At 28.3% G+C, this 16,743-nt stretch overlaps 5 protein-coding genes across 5 annotated transcripts in view; 2 read left to right on the forward strand and 3 right to left on the reverse strand.

Annotated features, from left to right (window-relative positions):
* Window positions 1-4,065: 4,065 nt before the first annotated feature.
* On the forward strand, window positions 4,066-5,178 carry LOC102681496 (60S ribosomal protein L34-like). Its single transcript, XM_006612665.2, has 4 exons — window positions 4,066-4,194; window positions 4,357-4,428; window positions 4,762-4,959; window positions 5,036-5,178. Exons 2-4 carry the CDS (start codon window positions 4,364-4,366, stop codon window positions 5,127-5,129), a joined length of 357 nt encoding a protein of 118 aa, XP_006612728.1. The 5' UTR covers window positions 4,066-4,194; window positions 4,357-4,363; the 3' UTR covers window positions 5,130-5,178.
* A 633-nt stretch (window positions 5,179-5,811) lies between these two features.
* Window positions 5,812-8,336, reverse strand: LOC102681194. The gene is made up of 5 exons (XM_006612662.2): window positions 8,279-8,336; window positions 7,727-7,865; window positions 7,406-7,637; window positions 6,895-7,314; window positions 5,812-6,821 (listed from the first exon to the last, which is right to left on the reverse strand). Exons 1-5 carry the CDS (start codon window positions 8,319-8,321, stop codon window positions 5,838-5,840), a joined length of 1,818 nt encoding a protein of 605 aa, XP_006612725.2. The 5' UTR covers window positions 8,322-8,336; the 3' UTR covers window positions 5,812-5,837.
* Window positions 8,337-9,239: 903 nt separating this feature from the next.
* Window positions 9,240-11,536, forward strand: LOC102681069 (nucleolar protein 11). The gene is made up of 4 exons (XM_006612661.2): window positions 9,240-9,551; window positions 9,622-10,153; window positions 10,236-11,260; window positions 11,353-11,536. The coding sequence occupies exons 1-4, from the start codon at window positions 9,420-9,422 to the stop codon at window positions 11,479-11,481; spliced, it is 1,818 nt and encodes a 605-aa protein (XP_006612724.1). The 5' UTR covers window positions 9,240-9,419; the 3' UTR covers window positions 11,482-11,536.
* A 157-nt stretch (window positions 11,537-11,693) lies between these two features.
* LOC102680932 (cytochrome b-c1 complex subunit 2, mitochondrial) lies at window positions 11,694-14,192 on the reverse strand. Its single transcript, XM_006612660.2, has 7 exons — window positions 13,933-14,192; window positions 13,411-13,547; window positions 13,137-13,328; window positions 12,848-13,064; window positions 12,342-12,773; window positions 12,042-12,263; window positions 11,694-11,965 (listed from the first exon to the last, which is right to left on the reverse strand). The coding sequence occupies exons 1-7, from the start codon at window positions 14,152-14,154 to the stop codon at window positions 11,879-11,881; spliced, it is 1,509 nt and encodes a 502-aa protein (XP_006612723.1). The 5' UTR covers window positions 14,155-14,192; the 3' UTR covers window positions 11,694-11,878.
* A 1,647-nt stretch (window positions 14,193-15,839) lies between these two features.
* The window catches only part of LOC102680795, a 6,823-nt gene continuing 5,919 nt past the window's right edge, over window positions 15,840-16,743 (reverse strand). Inside the window, exon 9 of the mRNA XM_006612659.2 lies at window positions 15,840-16,743. Within this exon, the coding sequence (XP_006612722.1) occupies window positions 16,424-16,743 (320 nt within the window). The 3' untranslated portion in view covers window positions 15,840-16,423.

Below are 16,743 nucleotides of genomic sequence, written 5' to 3' on the forward strand. Positions count from 1 at the left end.
TCAACGACCCCGTTAAATTGTAACCCCCTCTGAAAGTTTTCTCGAACAACGATTGATCTAAGGAAACTGAAACGAAGATTCGAGAGGTCTAATGTAAAGTGTACGCTTTAAGGTAACGAGCATAGATCGAGGGAAAAATCAAGGGCAAGCGTGTCTTTTTTATTGAGAGCGTAATCGCCGTATTTTATGTCCTGTTATTCAGCGAATATATCGTAGCCCTTATTGATAAAGCTTAATCGATGTACAAACACGACACACGATACACAAATATACACACACACACACACATACACATACACATACGCATATATACGTACACTTTACGTATACACGTAACACCGGACGTAACACATGTAGATATATCTGTACGAATACGAAAACCACCCCGTTCCGTTTCTAGGCGAAACGATCGAAGGAACGACAGGTAATATACGTGAGACTGAAAGCAAGATTCGTTCGAAATAATTCTAGAATATGTTTAATATACGACGATGAGACAGAGATTAGAATGAAAGGAGGAGGGAAAGATATGATTCTTGCCTTCGCGTTACCTATATAAAGTATATGCGATATGTGGTATAGGTACCTGTCCGATTAGAGAAGGAAGAGGAAAGATGTAAGGAAGCAGGAACATGTGCCAATAAAAAAAAAAAAAAAAAAAAAGAAAAAAAACAGAGAGAGAAAGCGTGTGTGAACGAGGGAAAATGTTTTGCGTGAGAGAGGAGAGGCGCTCGCTATCGCGCGGTCGTTGATTGCAAGAGAAAGGGAGAGAGATCCCTATTTACATATACGTTAAAAAAAAAAAAAGAGAGAGAGAAAGAAATAGATTATATTATAACGCGAGACAAATTTATTCGAGATGATTGGAAGATCAACGAACGAACGAAAGAAGAGTGGAAGAAAAAGTGGTTATATGCCGAAGAAATCATAAAACGTGTCCCTCGACACCGTGAACATATCAAGGCGTATTAAAAAAGGGAGAGAGAGAGAGAGAGAGAGAAAGAGAGAGAGAGAGAGAGAAATGAATGAATAATGAAAGATGAATATAATAAGGTGCGTGAACCGGGTAAATCTTTCGAAGCAACGACGAGTAAAAGATTTGGCGTAATGGTAATAATTATCTAGAAAAGTTTTCGCGACGACACCTTTTTACACGTGATACGGTTTCGCGAAAGGAACGAAAGCTGAATATTAGCGATCGTCTTTAATAAATACATAGTAGATTTACTTTTAAACGAGTGATTCGAATTGTTTCGCATCGCAAACGCAACGTCCACATCCCAGCGTGCACGCGTAGCGATCACGATATTAGTATTGGTTAAAGAGAGGAAAAAAAGAAAAAAAAAAAAAAAGGAAAAAAAAAAAGAAGAAAAAGGCTTGTTTCGTCGAGATGGATGGTCTGTATCTTGTTACATCCACGTTCGCTAATTGTAAAGACTGGTTCCCAGGTTCACAGTAATTGATATTTTATCCGGCGGGAGAAATTCCCGCGGGTGATCGGCGAACGTTCGTCGGGAAAAAAAAAAGATCGATGATCGATTCGAGCGCGACTCGAACGCTTCCAAACAAATCGGGCGAGCCACCGGGAAAATTTTTTATTCTTAATTTAACGAATTAACAGATAGAAATATAGTTGATAAGGCTCGGCGTGACGATGGTCGATGTAGGGAGAGGACGGAGAAGGCCCTAATAATAGTCGAAATTATTTCTCGCGTATAGATTGATCCGACGTAGCAAAAGGACGGATTATTATTAGTTTAAGTTTATTATTTCTTGAATCGAGCCATCGATGCGTCGGGCCTCTCGATTACACGAGGTCATTCCGTTTGCATTCGAAAAATGCGAAGGAAGGTCCTGGAGACTTGTATTCGACGCCCGCGGCGTTTCGTTTTTCTCGACGAGACGGCGAGACGACGTCGCGTGGTGGACGTTTGGTCTCTGTTAGGGAGAGAAAGAGAACGAAAAGCTACTGAAAATGGCGACGATTAAGAAGCAATAAGTGAATACACGCAAATGCAGATTTTTATATAGAAAATGTTAACAAATTTCAGAAAATATTAATTATCGATAGCGCTATCTTCCTAAATGTTCGTATTAAAAAGTTAACGAGAAGTAAGGTAAAGCATAAGAGTGATGAAGCCACGTGGAGTCCCAACCGAACGGCACAATATCGAGAGAGATCAAACGAAATTTCGGGTATCAAACGATAAAATATTGTACCGCGGCGTAAATCGAATCTTACCCGAGTAAATGAAAGCGTTGAAAAGGATAGAAAATTCGGCCGGGACTCCTCCAGAGAGAGATGAAAGAAAGATTTTTAAGAACTTTCAGCCGTAACTATTTGTGTCTAGCGACGAACCTGCGAGTGCGACCTGAAGTTTTGAGAATGTCGATAGTTTCAGTGAATTAATATTTAGATTTCATAGATCTCTATCGATATTAAACGATCGTAGGCACGAAACGAGCAGATGATAATTAGTTAGAGCGTAAAAGATATCTTATTAGAGACTTCTTCGATTTCACTTGAGTCTTTCGCGTTCGAACCGCCTTCCTTCTTTTCCTCCTTTCCCTTCTTCTTTTTATCCTTTAATTTTTTTCGTCTCAATACTATCCATGCTTGTATTTTCAAAGCTTTCGATCGTTACTTGATATTTACTTTCTATATCTATTCTTCATTCCATCTTTCTTCATCTTTATCTCTCTTTTTCCCGCTCGCTCGTTTGCTCGCTCTCTATCTTTACCTCTATATCTCTCTCTATTTTCCCTTCCCGGTTTTAATTAACCGCAACACGCTTTTTATGTTATAAGAGACGAGAATTCAAAATGCAAAAATGCCGAAAGAAGGAAGAGCAATAAAAAAAAAATGATCGCGTAATCCGAATCAAAAATTCTCTTCGATTCACGCGAATAAACTTTGCTTTTCCTCCTATCGTTTTTCTTTTTATTCGTCTTCTTTTTATTATCAGTTACGATATTTTTTTTTTTTTTTGTAATTAATCATTACTCTTTCTATCGAGGAAACGTAGCGATGAGTAAACGAATGGAAAATCGTTGAAGACATCCTCCTCAGACACTCTTTTACTTAAATACTTTTACTCGATTAACACTTCTGTACTACTATTTATTAAAAGCAAAGAAAGCCTTATTTATTGTTTAGAGATCTGACTAAATTAAAAAAAAAAAAGAATTTTCTAATTGTGGTAGGTTATCTATTTACCTTATTAGAATTGTACGAAAGGGGACGAAAGAAAAAAAAAAAGAAAAAAAGAGAGACATTATTTCCTTACTTCAGAATTTTTGAAAAATTATGCCATTGTAAAGGGAGACGACAGGATAAAAGAAAAAATGAAATACAACATCATAGATACGATCGTCGAGTCTCTAAGCAGTTATGTATTAGTTAAGCGTTTTTTTAAGCGAATTACGTGCACGTTGTTTAACTCTCAATTTTTTTTTTTTCATCATTATTTTTTTAACAGTCTGTTTACAGCGAACTTTGTCAAAGTACCTGCTTCGGAAACGAAAAGCAAACAAAAAAAATAAAAAGAAAAGAAACAAAAACATATATTAAATTCGCGAAAAGACAAAGCACACAGGTACCGTCCCGTATATATTATAAATAGCTCATCTACTATCACGTACACGCATCATAATTTATGTATACTCATCGAACTGAGTTTTTACACTATTGGTTCAGCAAATCACCATCGTGTGTCCTCGATTCATTGTATAAAACAAAGCGACAAAACGCGACAGATGCAATAAGAGAATTAATATCGACAAATTTTGGAATGTGTCTAAAAACATTTTTCCTATGGTGTTGTCAAGACGATGTTGAATGTAAATAAGATATAATAAATAATATACCTTATACGATGTAAAAATTGGCTTTCTTTTATTATTTAAACTCTTTTTGTTAATATAATTCTTTATTATTCTTTATTCAGATCGGTTACAATTTCAAACAGCATGAAATTTTCTTATGATAATAAATAGTGCCTCTATTGAGCAAATTCAAAAACGGAAAAAATTTGTTCTTTAACATCCTTCTAATACATATTTAGTTTATGGGGAAATAATTCTACGTGTTTACTACACTAGGGAGTATTACTATTTTGTGGCACAAGATTGCGCTTGTGTATAGTAAAATTTTTCCGATGTAGTCGTTTCCTTTTCCGCTTGATTCTACGAAAGGTTCGTTTAAATTTTGTATTACGTTTAATTATCTAAATTATTTAAATTAATCTTTAAAGGTACACATGTTTTTATAATTGCTTCGAAATCTATATTTTTTAACAATATAATTTATTACAATATGAACGAACCTTTCTGCTAAGAAATAAATTTATATTTCAGAACCAAAATGGTACAGCGCTTAACCTATCGACGTCGATTGTCATATAATACAAAAAGTAACAGGAGACGCGTGTAAGTATTTACTTTTATAGAAATATTAATACAAAATTCGCGTACTTAATATATACACATTGTACAAATTATAATGCAAAAAATTTATTAGAAAACTTAATAAAAGTATAATGAATCTTTGATCATTTAAGGTTATGTTTTGATTTATTTTTGTGTATGAAATTTACATATTTACATATTTACTATGTAAAATCGTACTATTTTATGTTAATTGAATATAAAATGAAGTTTTGTTTCAATTATTTAAATCAAAAATTTATTTACAACGTATCTATGTATCTATATCCAAACTACTAAAAAGATGTAACAATATATCGTATTATACATTTGCAGTGTTCGCACTCCTGGTGGAAAATTAGTATATCAATATCTTAAAAAACCGAAAAAGATTCCGAGATGTGGTCAGTGTAAAGATAAATTGAGAGGAATTCAACCAGCTAGACCCATGGAAAGGTCACGAATGTGTAGACGCAAAAAAACTGTGAAACGAGTATATGGCGGTGTTCTCTGTCACAAATGCGTCAAAGAAAGGTATATCTTTATTTTCTTCTTTTCTATAAAACAATTGCAACAATGCAAATTTATTTTTACGAATTTTTGATTATAGGATCGTTCGCGCTTTTCTTATCGAGGAACAAAAAATCGTTATAAAGGTGATGAAAACTCATGCGTTCGCAAAATTGAAGAAAACAGAAAAATAATCATTTCGTTTTTATTAATTAAATAAAATATATTTAAAAGTACAAAAAATATGAGTTGTCTATAATTATACAATATATAAATAATTTGTTATACTTTGATATTCATTAAAAATAATATTAATCAAAGTTTGATTGATTCAACAAAATCAATGCATCTTATACATTGAAAAGTAAGATAAAAATATTTAAAATAATTACAATTACTTAATTTGATTAATATAATTAATTATTAATAATAATTCTTATTTTATTTTATTTTATTTTATTTTATTTTTTTTATTTCTTTCTTTATGTAATCTTTTTTTCAAAAATTAATGTCAATTTTTTATATATTACGTTGAATTTGTATATGCAAACACTCAAATTTGAAGTATGAAGTTCATTATGATAAATAATTTATTTCTTTATAATAATATTGATAAAATAATTAAATTTATTCAAATTTTAAATTGATCTAATAAATATTATTCAAAAATATATTTCATATATAATTTTCGAAATATGCTTCTAATTTGCAAACAGGAAACAATATTTAAATATAAAAAGTTCTAAATTATTTTTTAAAATGAAAATTTTAATTTGTATTCTTAAAAGTTAAAAAATTTTGAAAAATTTTATCGAAAAACAATGAAAATATTAGAGATTTTTTATAAGTTCTAAATATTTTCAAAATCATGATTGAAATTTTATCATATTATTTATTTATCATTACATATGATATAAACAATATAATAATAAAAATAAAATTATATTGTACATATACGAGGAACTTGTTGAAAGGCATGTGGCGAACGAAGAAGGAAACCAATCTCGTCTTCGTCTGCTAAATCGATCATACCAATTATCTTGTCGAAAAAGTGTTGAATGCGAGGATTTGTGAAAATGGTTTTCCAGAGTTGATTCGTAACATTGTTGTAGAGGAGCTTCCCAAAGATCATCTTTCCACGAAGCTAAAAGTAAAGTGTAATCTCCTTTCCAGTCAAGACCAATTTTTGCTTTGAATTTCAAAATTGTAGGAGTTTTAAATCCGGTTCGAAGTTTGCAATTTTTTGACCATAAATTTGCTTCGTTTCTTCTTATACGTCTAATTTTTCTTACTTCTCTCATAGTTTTTAATTTGCAACTTGTTGATACTATCTTACCGACAGGAATTAAAAGACTTTCAAGAATTTGTAATTCCAATTCGGTTGTTCCAGAAGGTATCGTATTATGTTTTTGGATTTCAAAAGGAATTATTCGACCAATAAATTTTTGTGGATTAATCTCCATCTTCTGCTTCTGATTTGATCGTGATATAACCGATTCTTTGGTATCTTGTAAAAAGCGAGGATAAATACTTAACTCTAACCTTTTTTGAACTCTATCTAATCGAATTTCGTCGTTGAATATATTTAAATTTTGATCGCGCGTTTGTCGAACAGCTCGTAGAACATAAGTTCCAGCTGCGGTAATCGTATATAAAAAATTCGAACACATTGAATCGGAATAATAACTCCAACGTGCGAACCATCTATTATCATCGGAATAAATACGGAAAAATCTTCTAGACCAAAATCCTCCATCGACGCTTTCGCATCTAATACTTAACCAAAAACCATCGATTACTGCTGGAAGTGGTGGTGTTTGATGAAACAAAGGCGGGCTATATTCGGTAGCACGATATACGCTTCCACAAATCGGACAGTCAATAGCCTATGATGTTAAATAAATTTGATATTAAAATAAATAGAAAAATTAGAAGCATTCGATAAAGCATTCTTCTTACCGTATCAACGCGTAACAGTGATGTAGATTGCAATCGATTTGGTTTTGGTTGCATTTTCTGAGAATGAATATTTCGAGCAGGCCCACCTAGCAATAATTCAATTCTTACACGCATTTTATTTTCGTCGATCGTGTTTCTTGATAACTTTGAGATAAAACTAGATCGTTTTACTTCAACTCGAAGCAATTTAAGTTCAGTGAAATCAATCTCGAAGGAATTCAAACAAGCTATCGTGTATTGTTTTCTCAATCTTAATAAACGACTTTGAAGAGAATTAGAATTCAAGTCATACATATGTAAGCTCATATTTAACGGAGAATCCATGGATCGTTCATAGATGAGTTGCGGCAGGTAAGGACGCCACTTTGTTTCAATACCACCACAACTTGCATTCATTATACGTCCAAATTTATGAGCTATCTGACAAAAAGATAATTTAATTTGTTGTTATAATCAATTTATTCAATTTTGCATAACAATTTTGATAACAACGAAACATTGATCGATCTACCTGTCTGTTAAATGGTATTAAATAAACTGAATCCAATTGTACGTTAGTTTCTGCAGCACCAGGAATTGCGATAGAAGGAGATAAAATTTTAACAGAACCACGTGCTATAACAGTGTAAGCTGCAATACTACATGATTCTTCGTCATAATGATATTGTAATAAAAGAAATGTATCATTCTTAAAAAAACTGTATTTCCTTATAATATATTTTGGACCAGCTCGTATTTCGCATCTGAAGGAATAATAATGATCATCTCTTGCTCTGAAAATATTCGTGACAAATTTTATCTCAAAATAAAGTAAAATTGAAAACATATTTACTCTTGCGAAATCCATGTCGAATGTAATCTAGATGGTGTATTATCTGTTATGGTCATTCTGTCATCAAAATCAATCCTTTTCATCATCATTTCACAACGATTATCTTCTTTTTCTGATTTTAAAAAAGTAGTACTGAAATCTAAGAATAAAAATATATATGTATTATAGAAGAATTAGTCGAGATTATCGATACTTTAGAGCATTTTTAACGTTCATAAAAAAAATTACACTATGATTTTAAAGAAAAAACGAAAATAGAAAGTTTAATTTTATGTTTTCCCGTATTCGCATTTCCACACTCAACTTTTTCTGTTTGTACTTTTACTGTCTTTTCAATTTGTATTCCAATCGAATCGACAGCAAGATGGACTTCGTGATGTTATGCAGTTACTTGAGAAACGCTTATTAACCAGAAATAGAAGAATGTTGAGAAAAATTTAAAAAAGATCATATTCGAGCAATACAATCTCGATCGAATATAATTGATCATTAAAAATATATATGTATATTATAATCTATGAAATAGGATGCATTTTAATTAACTTAACTTACCCATAAATAAACACAAAAGAGGAATGATAATTGACGATTGCATTTTTGATGAATTATTTGCAAAATAGAATATTTTTTTAATGAAAATAATTCTGATTAAAAAAAATTTTACACCGACTAAAATAAAAATATAAATAAATGTTTACTATACTCTTTTTTTTAATAAAATACAAATAAATGTTTGCTATAATGTTTAAAACTCTCTTCGAGTGATATGAAGAGACTCAAGTATCGTTCAACTCACCCTCAATGTATATAGCTTTATCCCTTCCCGATCTTCTTCGAATGGTGATCACCAATGTAATCATCACTTAGTAGATGTAATTTGTATTTTTTCCAACAAGAAAATATTATTTATCTTGTAATAATACATTGATTTACTTAAATACCATGATAATGATAACAAACTTTCATAAAATATTTCTTAAATTATAAATAAAAATTAAAAAAAAAATTCTTAAATTATTTTTTCTTTGTGCCTTCAAATTTTTAAAATATATATTTTTTGCAAAAAAATATTATCTTTTTTCAATTCTCAAAAAGTTTCGATGAGCTAAATTTTAAGATTTTATTTTAAATAGAAATTTTATTATTTTATAAAATTTTATTTTTATAAAAAAACTAAAAATTTTAAAAATTAAATTTAATATAATATAATATATTAATATATTATAATAATAAGTTTAATTTAAATATTTATTTAAATATTTGAATTTTCATAATTTATTTTAAACATGGTGCTCTAGACGTAGATCAAAGCGCCCTCGCGATTACCGCAAAATTCAACAGTCTGTAACACAACTAGATATTAAAATGTAAATAAAAAGTTTTCTTATATATATTTATTTTTATATCTAATTTGTATCTACAATCATGTTTTTAGTTATAATCTGTTTTTATCAACTCAGTGAGAGAACGTGTTTTAACCGCGCCAATTGCAGAAATCATATTCGAACGCCATCTTTATTAATTGTAAAAGCATTCTTATATAGTGTGTATGGCCAATAAAATTTTTAGTGAAAAATTATATTGGCAAATCGTGTTTATTGTTATCTGTTACTATTTTATTTTACATGGGCACAAATAACAAAGATTATCAAACAATAAAAAACACAGAATTTAAAAAAATTATTCTAATAAAATGGCAAAACTTTATTCATATTATACATTGTGTCCCCTTATTGATGAACAAAATTTGTTAGGTGTTGAGAGAGATTCAGAAACCGGATGTGCAATCGTAACATTAGGAAGAAATATTGTAATCCGATATAAGGTAAAATATTGGATTAATAATATTTATAATTATTCATTACCATGTGTAATCAATATAATTTTATTTACAGTTGCAGGATTTAAAGCAATTGGGTAGTTGGACTAGTAAAGATCGATTAACCACACAAGTTATTTACAATGAAATAACACATCAATATGCTGCAGTATTTAATGAGAAAAAAATACGTCTTTGGTCTGCTGAAGAAACAGATTTAAATAGCATCAAAGGCTATAAATTTCAATCTGCTTTGCATACTATTCTTACACTTGAAGGCTGTCCACCTGTATTGGTACGCAAAGATGGAGCTACTGCTTCATTAGAAAGAGCTATACAAAATAGAAAATCATGGTCCAAGGAAGGAATATTAAATATAAATGAAAAACTTTTAGAATGTTATCTAATTCATACTAATGATAAAATAAATTTATGTATGTTAACTGAAATTGAAGGAACATACCATTGTGTTATAGTTAAGCTAAATAATGAGACTTATACTGAAGAAAAGGATTATATGAAAAGAATAGAATTGAAACGAAGATCAGAAGAGTTAGTTGGCCATACAATATTGCAAACTAAAAATAAAGCTTGTCTTTTAACATTATGTAAGTGATTATTACTTTTTAGTTTTCTTTCAAAATCCAAATTAAATTTAAATTAATTTTGTATCTTTCTTTTATTATTCAGGGTCACATGGTAGATTATATAGTCATCCTTTAATGGAAACAAATAATGAAAATGGTTTAAGTATATTAATTGGTATTATTACTAATATTAATACTAAACATCCTGTAATTATGACATCTCTAAATGAAGCAACTATAGCAGTTTATGGAGCTGATGTTTCTGAAGAAGGAGCCGTATTAATGATTTATAATGTACAATTCAAATTAATACAAGATGCACAGAAATTGAAATTATATACAAAAGATGCAAAACTATGGAAAATTGAGGATAAATTATTACTTGCTGCTAACAGACATTTAGCAATTGCACCTTTTCATCTAGCACCTCAGAAAATAGCAACTTTACTTGGATCATCCTTACGTTTTAAAAATGATGATGATAATATTGAAAATAATGAAATTGTTGTAATACAAGAGTCAACAATAACTCAATGGGAAAAGAATGAAAAAGCTTCTATTAAACCAAAAATCCATATTCCAATAAAAATTTCTGAACAAGTATCATCTTACATAAATGAAGGATTGAGTGATGCTGCGATACAAGAAATATTAATTCCACAATTAATAGAATCCAAAGATGTAGAAGCAATCATATGGTGTTTAAATAATTTTAAAGATTTACCAGAAAAATTATTAACTGATCTTTTAATCTTTGCACTAAGAAATCCTGATGAAACATTTTTACCGTTACAAAATGGTACAGATCATAATTTGATAACTAAAAGTTTATATTCAAGAAATAATTTTCTTGATAAAATTTTTAGTCTTACTTATTCTGATATTTTTTTATCCTCATTTCTTAAAAGTGGTTTGAATTTTAATGAAATTCTTCGATTATTACATTATTTAATACAAAAATTAGATGCCGAAGATTTTTATCACGATATTGCACAGCAACCAACTGATAAACAATTATATGAATGGTCCAGTCTTTTATTAGAATCTCATTATCAACATTATGTGTTATCACAAGATCCAGAAGTATCACTGCTACTTAATAAACTTAATTATATTTTAGACAGTCATGTAAGTTATATATGTAATTCAAACAAAAAAAATTATTTTAGTAATTATTTAATAAATATTCTATTTTCTATATTAATAAATTTTTTTTTCAGTTACAAGTATTTAAAGATATGGAAAACATGAGACCCATTTTAATAAGAACAATTAATGGGAAGTCATCTAAACTAATACAAAAAAATCGTAATAAATTTTATACGATAGAAGAAATAAAACTCTATTAATAATGTAAACATAAAGTAATTTCTAATAATAATAATTCAAATGTATACATGTAAATATTTTTAATATTAATTACTTCTTACAACATTGTTAATATGTAAATAAAATTGTAAAATACTTTTAAATATTATATATATATATATAATAAATATATAAATTTTTAATAATGCATTTTTAGGAAAAGATTAAAAATAATATATATAAAAACAAAAACTGGAAATAAAGAATTTTTATTTTTATTCATATCTACAGAATTACGTTCACTGCAATGAAATGCACACAAATATTAAATATCTTGTACCAATTTTGATTGGCAATTTTCATGCACCTCTCAATCTCTTGCAAAAAAAATTAATATTTGTTTCGGTAGTTCGTTATTTCTTTAAAAATCTACTAAGTCTATTTTAAGTCATCAATATATGGTACAGTCTTCAAATTACCAATAGCAGCTACGGATAATTTTCCTTTAATAAGTTTGTCTGCAATCTAAAAAACATTTATTTGTATTAATATTGTTAAATGCAATAAGTGTAGAAAGAAGAATTATACTATAAATAAATACATCTTTAACATCAGACGAGGAAATTTGATCAATGTCATTAACTAGTGATGTTGGTGAAGAAATATTCCCTTTAAGCACAGCTTGTTGTTGCATACTTTCCAATAAACAAAGTGAATTATCTGCTGCGTCCAGAATTTCAGTTTTTAATATGTTCTTACCACGAGTAATATCATCATTGGATAATTTAAAACATTTCAACCATTCGCAGGCTGCTTTTGTCAACTATAAATATAATACAAATTAATATATATATATATGGAAATTATTTTATTATAATTATAATTTTTTATAATAACTTACAAATCCTGCTACATTAGACGTTGAGCACAAAACAACCCCAAAAAGTCCTGAATCTGTATAGCTAGCATTAAAAGTTGATAAACCAAATGGTTCTCTGCCTGCAGCACTTGAAACTTGTTTATGCAATGAACTAGGACTAGATCCCCACTTAACTCTTGGTCCACTACCGGATGCTCTTTGAAGTATTGCACATGCTAATGCATCTTTCTCATTTTTCAAGCTTACACCTTCTACTGCTATTGCTACACTAGTCAAATCTGATCCAGTTTCCTTACGAATTTCTCCACCATAATATTTTGATTCTTCATTTGTATTATCTGTTGATCCAATACTTAAATTTGATCCTAAAGCAGTAAGCTCTGATAATGAAACACCAGTACCAACAACTGCACATCTAGGTGCAGTACACCAAGTATTGACAAAATGTTGTAACTATAAATAAAAAATAAATCATAAAATCATTATTTAGCAGAAATTTTATATTGTATAAAAATTATTATACTTACACTTTCTGTACCAATTTTACCCAATTGATGTTCTGGACAAAAAAGAGAATATCCAAGTCCACTACGATAAGCTGCTTTATGTAAAAGTTCTAATATTAGAACTGAATCAGATAGGGAAAAGAGTTCATATTTTAATCTGGGCAACTCATCAGCTATTTCCCATGGTTTAAAAATTTGCTTAGTAGCAGCAAATTCCAGATATTGAAGAGCATCTACTCTATTAATAAAAAGCAAATAGTTTATAAAAAAATTTAATTTTAATGCAAATAGCAAATAAAAAAAATCTTACAAATTGTTTTTAGTAATTTGCAAGGTATATGCTATACTTTCACGATCAACAGTAGTTATTAAATTTCCACCACGTTGTTGAATATTTCTTGTTATGGCAAAACTGGTTGCACAAGATGTACTTAATCCTGCAGCTATTCGCAAATAATGTGCTGTGCCTTGTGTATCATGTGTTTCATTTCGTGATCCAGCTCTATAAATAAAATATTTATAATATTAATATATAAGAAATATTATGATTGATATATATATAACTTATTTAGATTTTTGAATACCTGAATACAATGGAAACTTGTGCAATTGGAGCATGATTATCATAAGCAGCAATAGTAACTTTATTGTTTAAAACTTTAATTTCAGGAGCTAGTGCAGCACACTTTGATACAGTTGCTGCAACTGCATAATGTCTAACCTAATATATATTAAAAAATGTTTTTAATTTTGATACATATTTATCTTTATATTTTTTCATATCTTTTTTATTTTTTATTTTTAAATTTTAAAATTTTAGAAAAGAAAATTATTCTTAAAATATATTTATATTTAAAAGGAATGCTATAAAAACAATTATTAGAAAATTATAAAGACAAAATAAAAAGAAAATATTAAAATTTAATTGAAGAAAGAATATAGTTACTTAATACACTGTAGTCTATCTAACTAATGCGACAGAAATTGACGTACCGAACAGTATCGACCCGTTTATATAACATTTAAATAACTTGATCTTATCTTAATATGTAATAAATGATATTTTTTAATAATTAAAAAAAAGAAAAAGGAGAATTATTATTTACCGTAGGATATAGCAAAGAAGACCGCACAACCGAGCTAACCATTTTTTTACTTTTTGGAAACCTTTCTTTAAAAAGAAAATATATTATAAAACGACACCGATGAACAACTGCAAAACTAGGGATCTCAGCTCGACTCGGCTCGTATATATCATATGCCTTATATATATACGTATCGTTGAATAGAGAGGAACATTTTGATAATATAAGTCGATGTCGCTGCATTCAGAAGCGCGAAGATGTGCGTCAATTTAAATGAGAATACGATGATCAATGAGGTTAATATTATAATATAATATAACATATAATATATTAATATAATATAATATATTATATATAATATATTAATAAATAATATTATAATTTTTTTTTTTTGTAATCTTTAGTTGACAATAGTTATAATAAAAAAATATAACTTTTATAATTGTTTTTATTTATTTTTATTATTTTTATCATTTATTCCATTAATTCTTTTACCATATTAAGAAATCCAATACAAATGTATGTATTCATGTTATATTTGTACTTATGAACATTGTTGTTTTATGTAATTGTAGCTAGTAATATGAATACATAATAATATAATAATATATATGAATACATAAATACTAAGAAAGAAATAATTTTCTTGATTATTTCTGCTATTATTTGAAATGAAAAAAATTATAAGTAATAAATTATAAAATGTATAATTATTAATTAAAATATAACAGGAAGCTCTAAATTGCAAAAATCTAATATATAATATATAATAATATATAATATATAATGTAAAAAATAAATTAAACCGATATTATTAAGAAGGTAAACAATTAATCGAAATTTACTTCAAAAATTAAAAATTTATAATTGCATTATTTAAGAAGGACGTGCAACATACACACATTCAATTATATGCATACATATTTTCAATTATATATGCTTGCATACATCATACATGCATACATAAAATTATATATATTTATATATCTATTGTTAATTCTACGAATATTTTTATATAATACAAAATAATCGGTGCGCTTATATTAAAACTGTACATATACGATAAATATCTTATCTATTTGGCACAAAGGTTGCACAATTTTTCATTCTTTGGTACTTACTAGCAAATAATTAGCAAAAAAGATTGAAAAAAGCTGTAAACTACGTATATTTTGTTATATATTTTTTAAATAAGTTCGGTTGTTATCATTACTAATCTTAATTAATATATATATATATATATATATGCTTATATTTTAACAACATTTCGAAATTGAAAAATTTTGTTTATGCAAATTAAATAATCGTTGCAATTTTTGATGTAGTATAGACATTTACAATGTCTAATATATGATAACTAATATTATTTCGAATGTAATATGAGAGTGACTAGAATAAAAATAAACGTTTAAGTGTCAATATCACCATATAAATAGACTTATAACTATCGTTAGGCATCGATTGATTTATTTCGCAGATTGTGAACCATCGTAATGATCGAAATTACAATTCACAATATTTTTCGAGAGTAAAAATTTTTCATGCATTAATAATATCGCAGCTCTTTATTCTCTCATTTATTCAATTATTATTTCTTTGACTTCATGTACGATAAACTGACTATGAATCTAAGTTTGAAAATAACAACGACGACAAACGAAACAATGTTGACGTCGTTGATTAATCGCCCGAAAAATACTGTTGCAAAAATTTATAACAACTACCGTTAATCTTACAAATACTTTTTCATCGATAAACAAGAAGTAGAAGAATATATGCTAAAAGTTAAGTAACATTTCATATGAAGTAACAATTGCTTTGAAAAAATTTACTATCAATTAACGTAAAATTTTGATTATATAAAAGAACAATATATATAAATATATGATTTAAGAATTGTGTAACTGAGAAACTAATTTTTTTTTTCTAATCATGCATTATACTTCTAAATGCAGAAAGAATTTCTACAATTTTGTTCGTAAATAGTTTAAAAAAATAAAGTTCGCTCCAAAAATAATAGATACATGTCACTCTTTACAATACAATCACGTTTGACCGGTTGACTAATCCGATCATGTGCTTTAAACCACTCAAAAACTAGTTGATCTAACGTAACTGGTTTCATTATATTTGTGCGCTTCTCTGTTTCAAAGTTGTACTTTAATTTCAAAGGTAAAATTCTATAAATTTACTGCATCTACGTTGACTTTCGATTATCATATATGTGCAAGGAAGACCAAATCGACTAAAATGGCTTGCATTTATTCTTTATATAAAAGAATTTTACTTCGTCTAAGTCGTGGTCTTAGTTCATATATTTTTAAATAGAGAAAATGAATAAATAAAGAATTTTGTAACATTATGTCAAAATATTGACATTAATGACAAGTAATATTATGATCTTTGATTATTTATGATTGAAATATTTTTATAGTAAAAATTATTTTTTAAAAATTACTCGGTGGGTATCTATATTAAAATATAAAGAAAAGATAATAAAAATATACATTAGTTAGTAATAACCGGAGTAATGATGATATCCTGGTCTTGGTGGGTGATATGGAGCAGGACTTACAGGATAATTTGGATTATATCCTGATAAAGAAGGCGGTGGAGGAGAAGATAAAATTCGTCCATCGATCGCGTCAGGTACGATATGTGCATTGCCAGAGCCTGTAGGTTGAGGACTTGTTATTACACGAGCACTGGATCCGTGCAAATGATGAGGTCTTGAAAGAGTAAGATCAACAGTATGACGTCCACCAGGAGTAAGATCTAAACTTACAACTCTTAAAACATCACTATGAGGATAAGGTGGAGGAGGTGGAGGAG

The sequence above is a fragment of the Apis dorsata genome, unplaced genomic scaffold (genome assembly GCF_000469605.1).
Source record: "Apis dorsata unplaced genomic scaffold, Apis dorsata 1.3 scaffold_118, whole genome shotgun sequence".
In the NCBI taxonomy this organism is placed as follows: domain Eukaryota; kingdom Metazoa; phylum Arthropoda; class Insecta; order Hymenoptera; family Apidae; genus Apis; species Apis dorsata.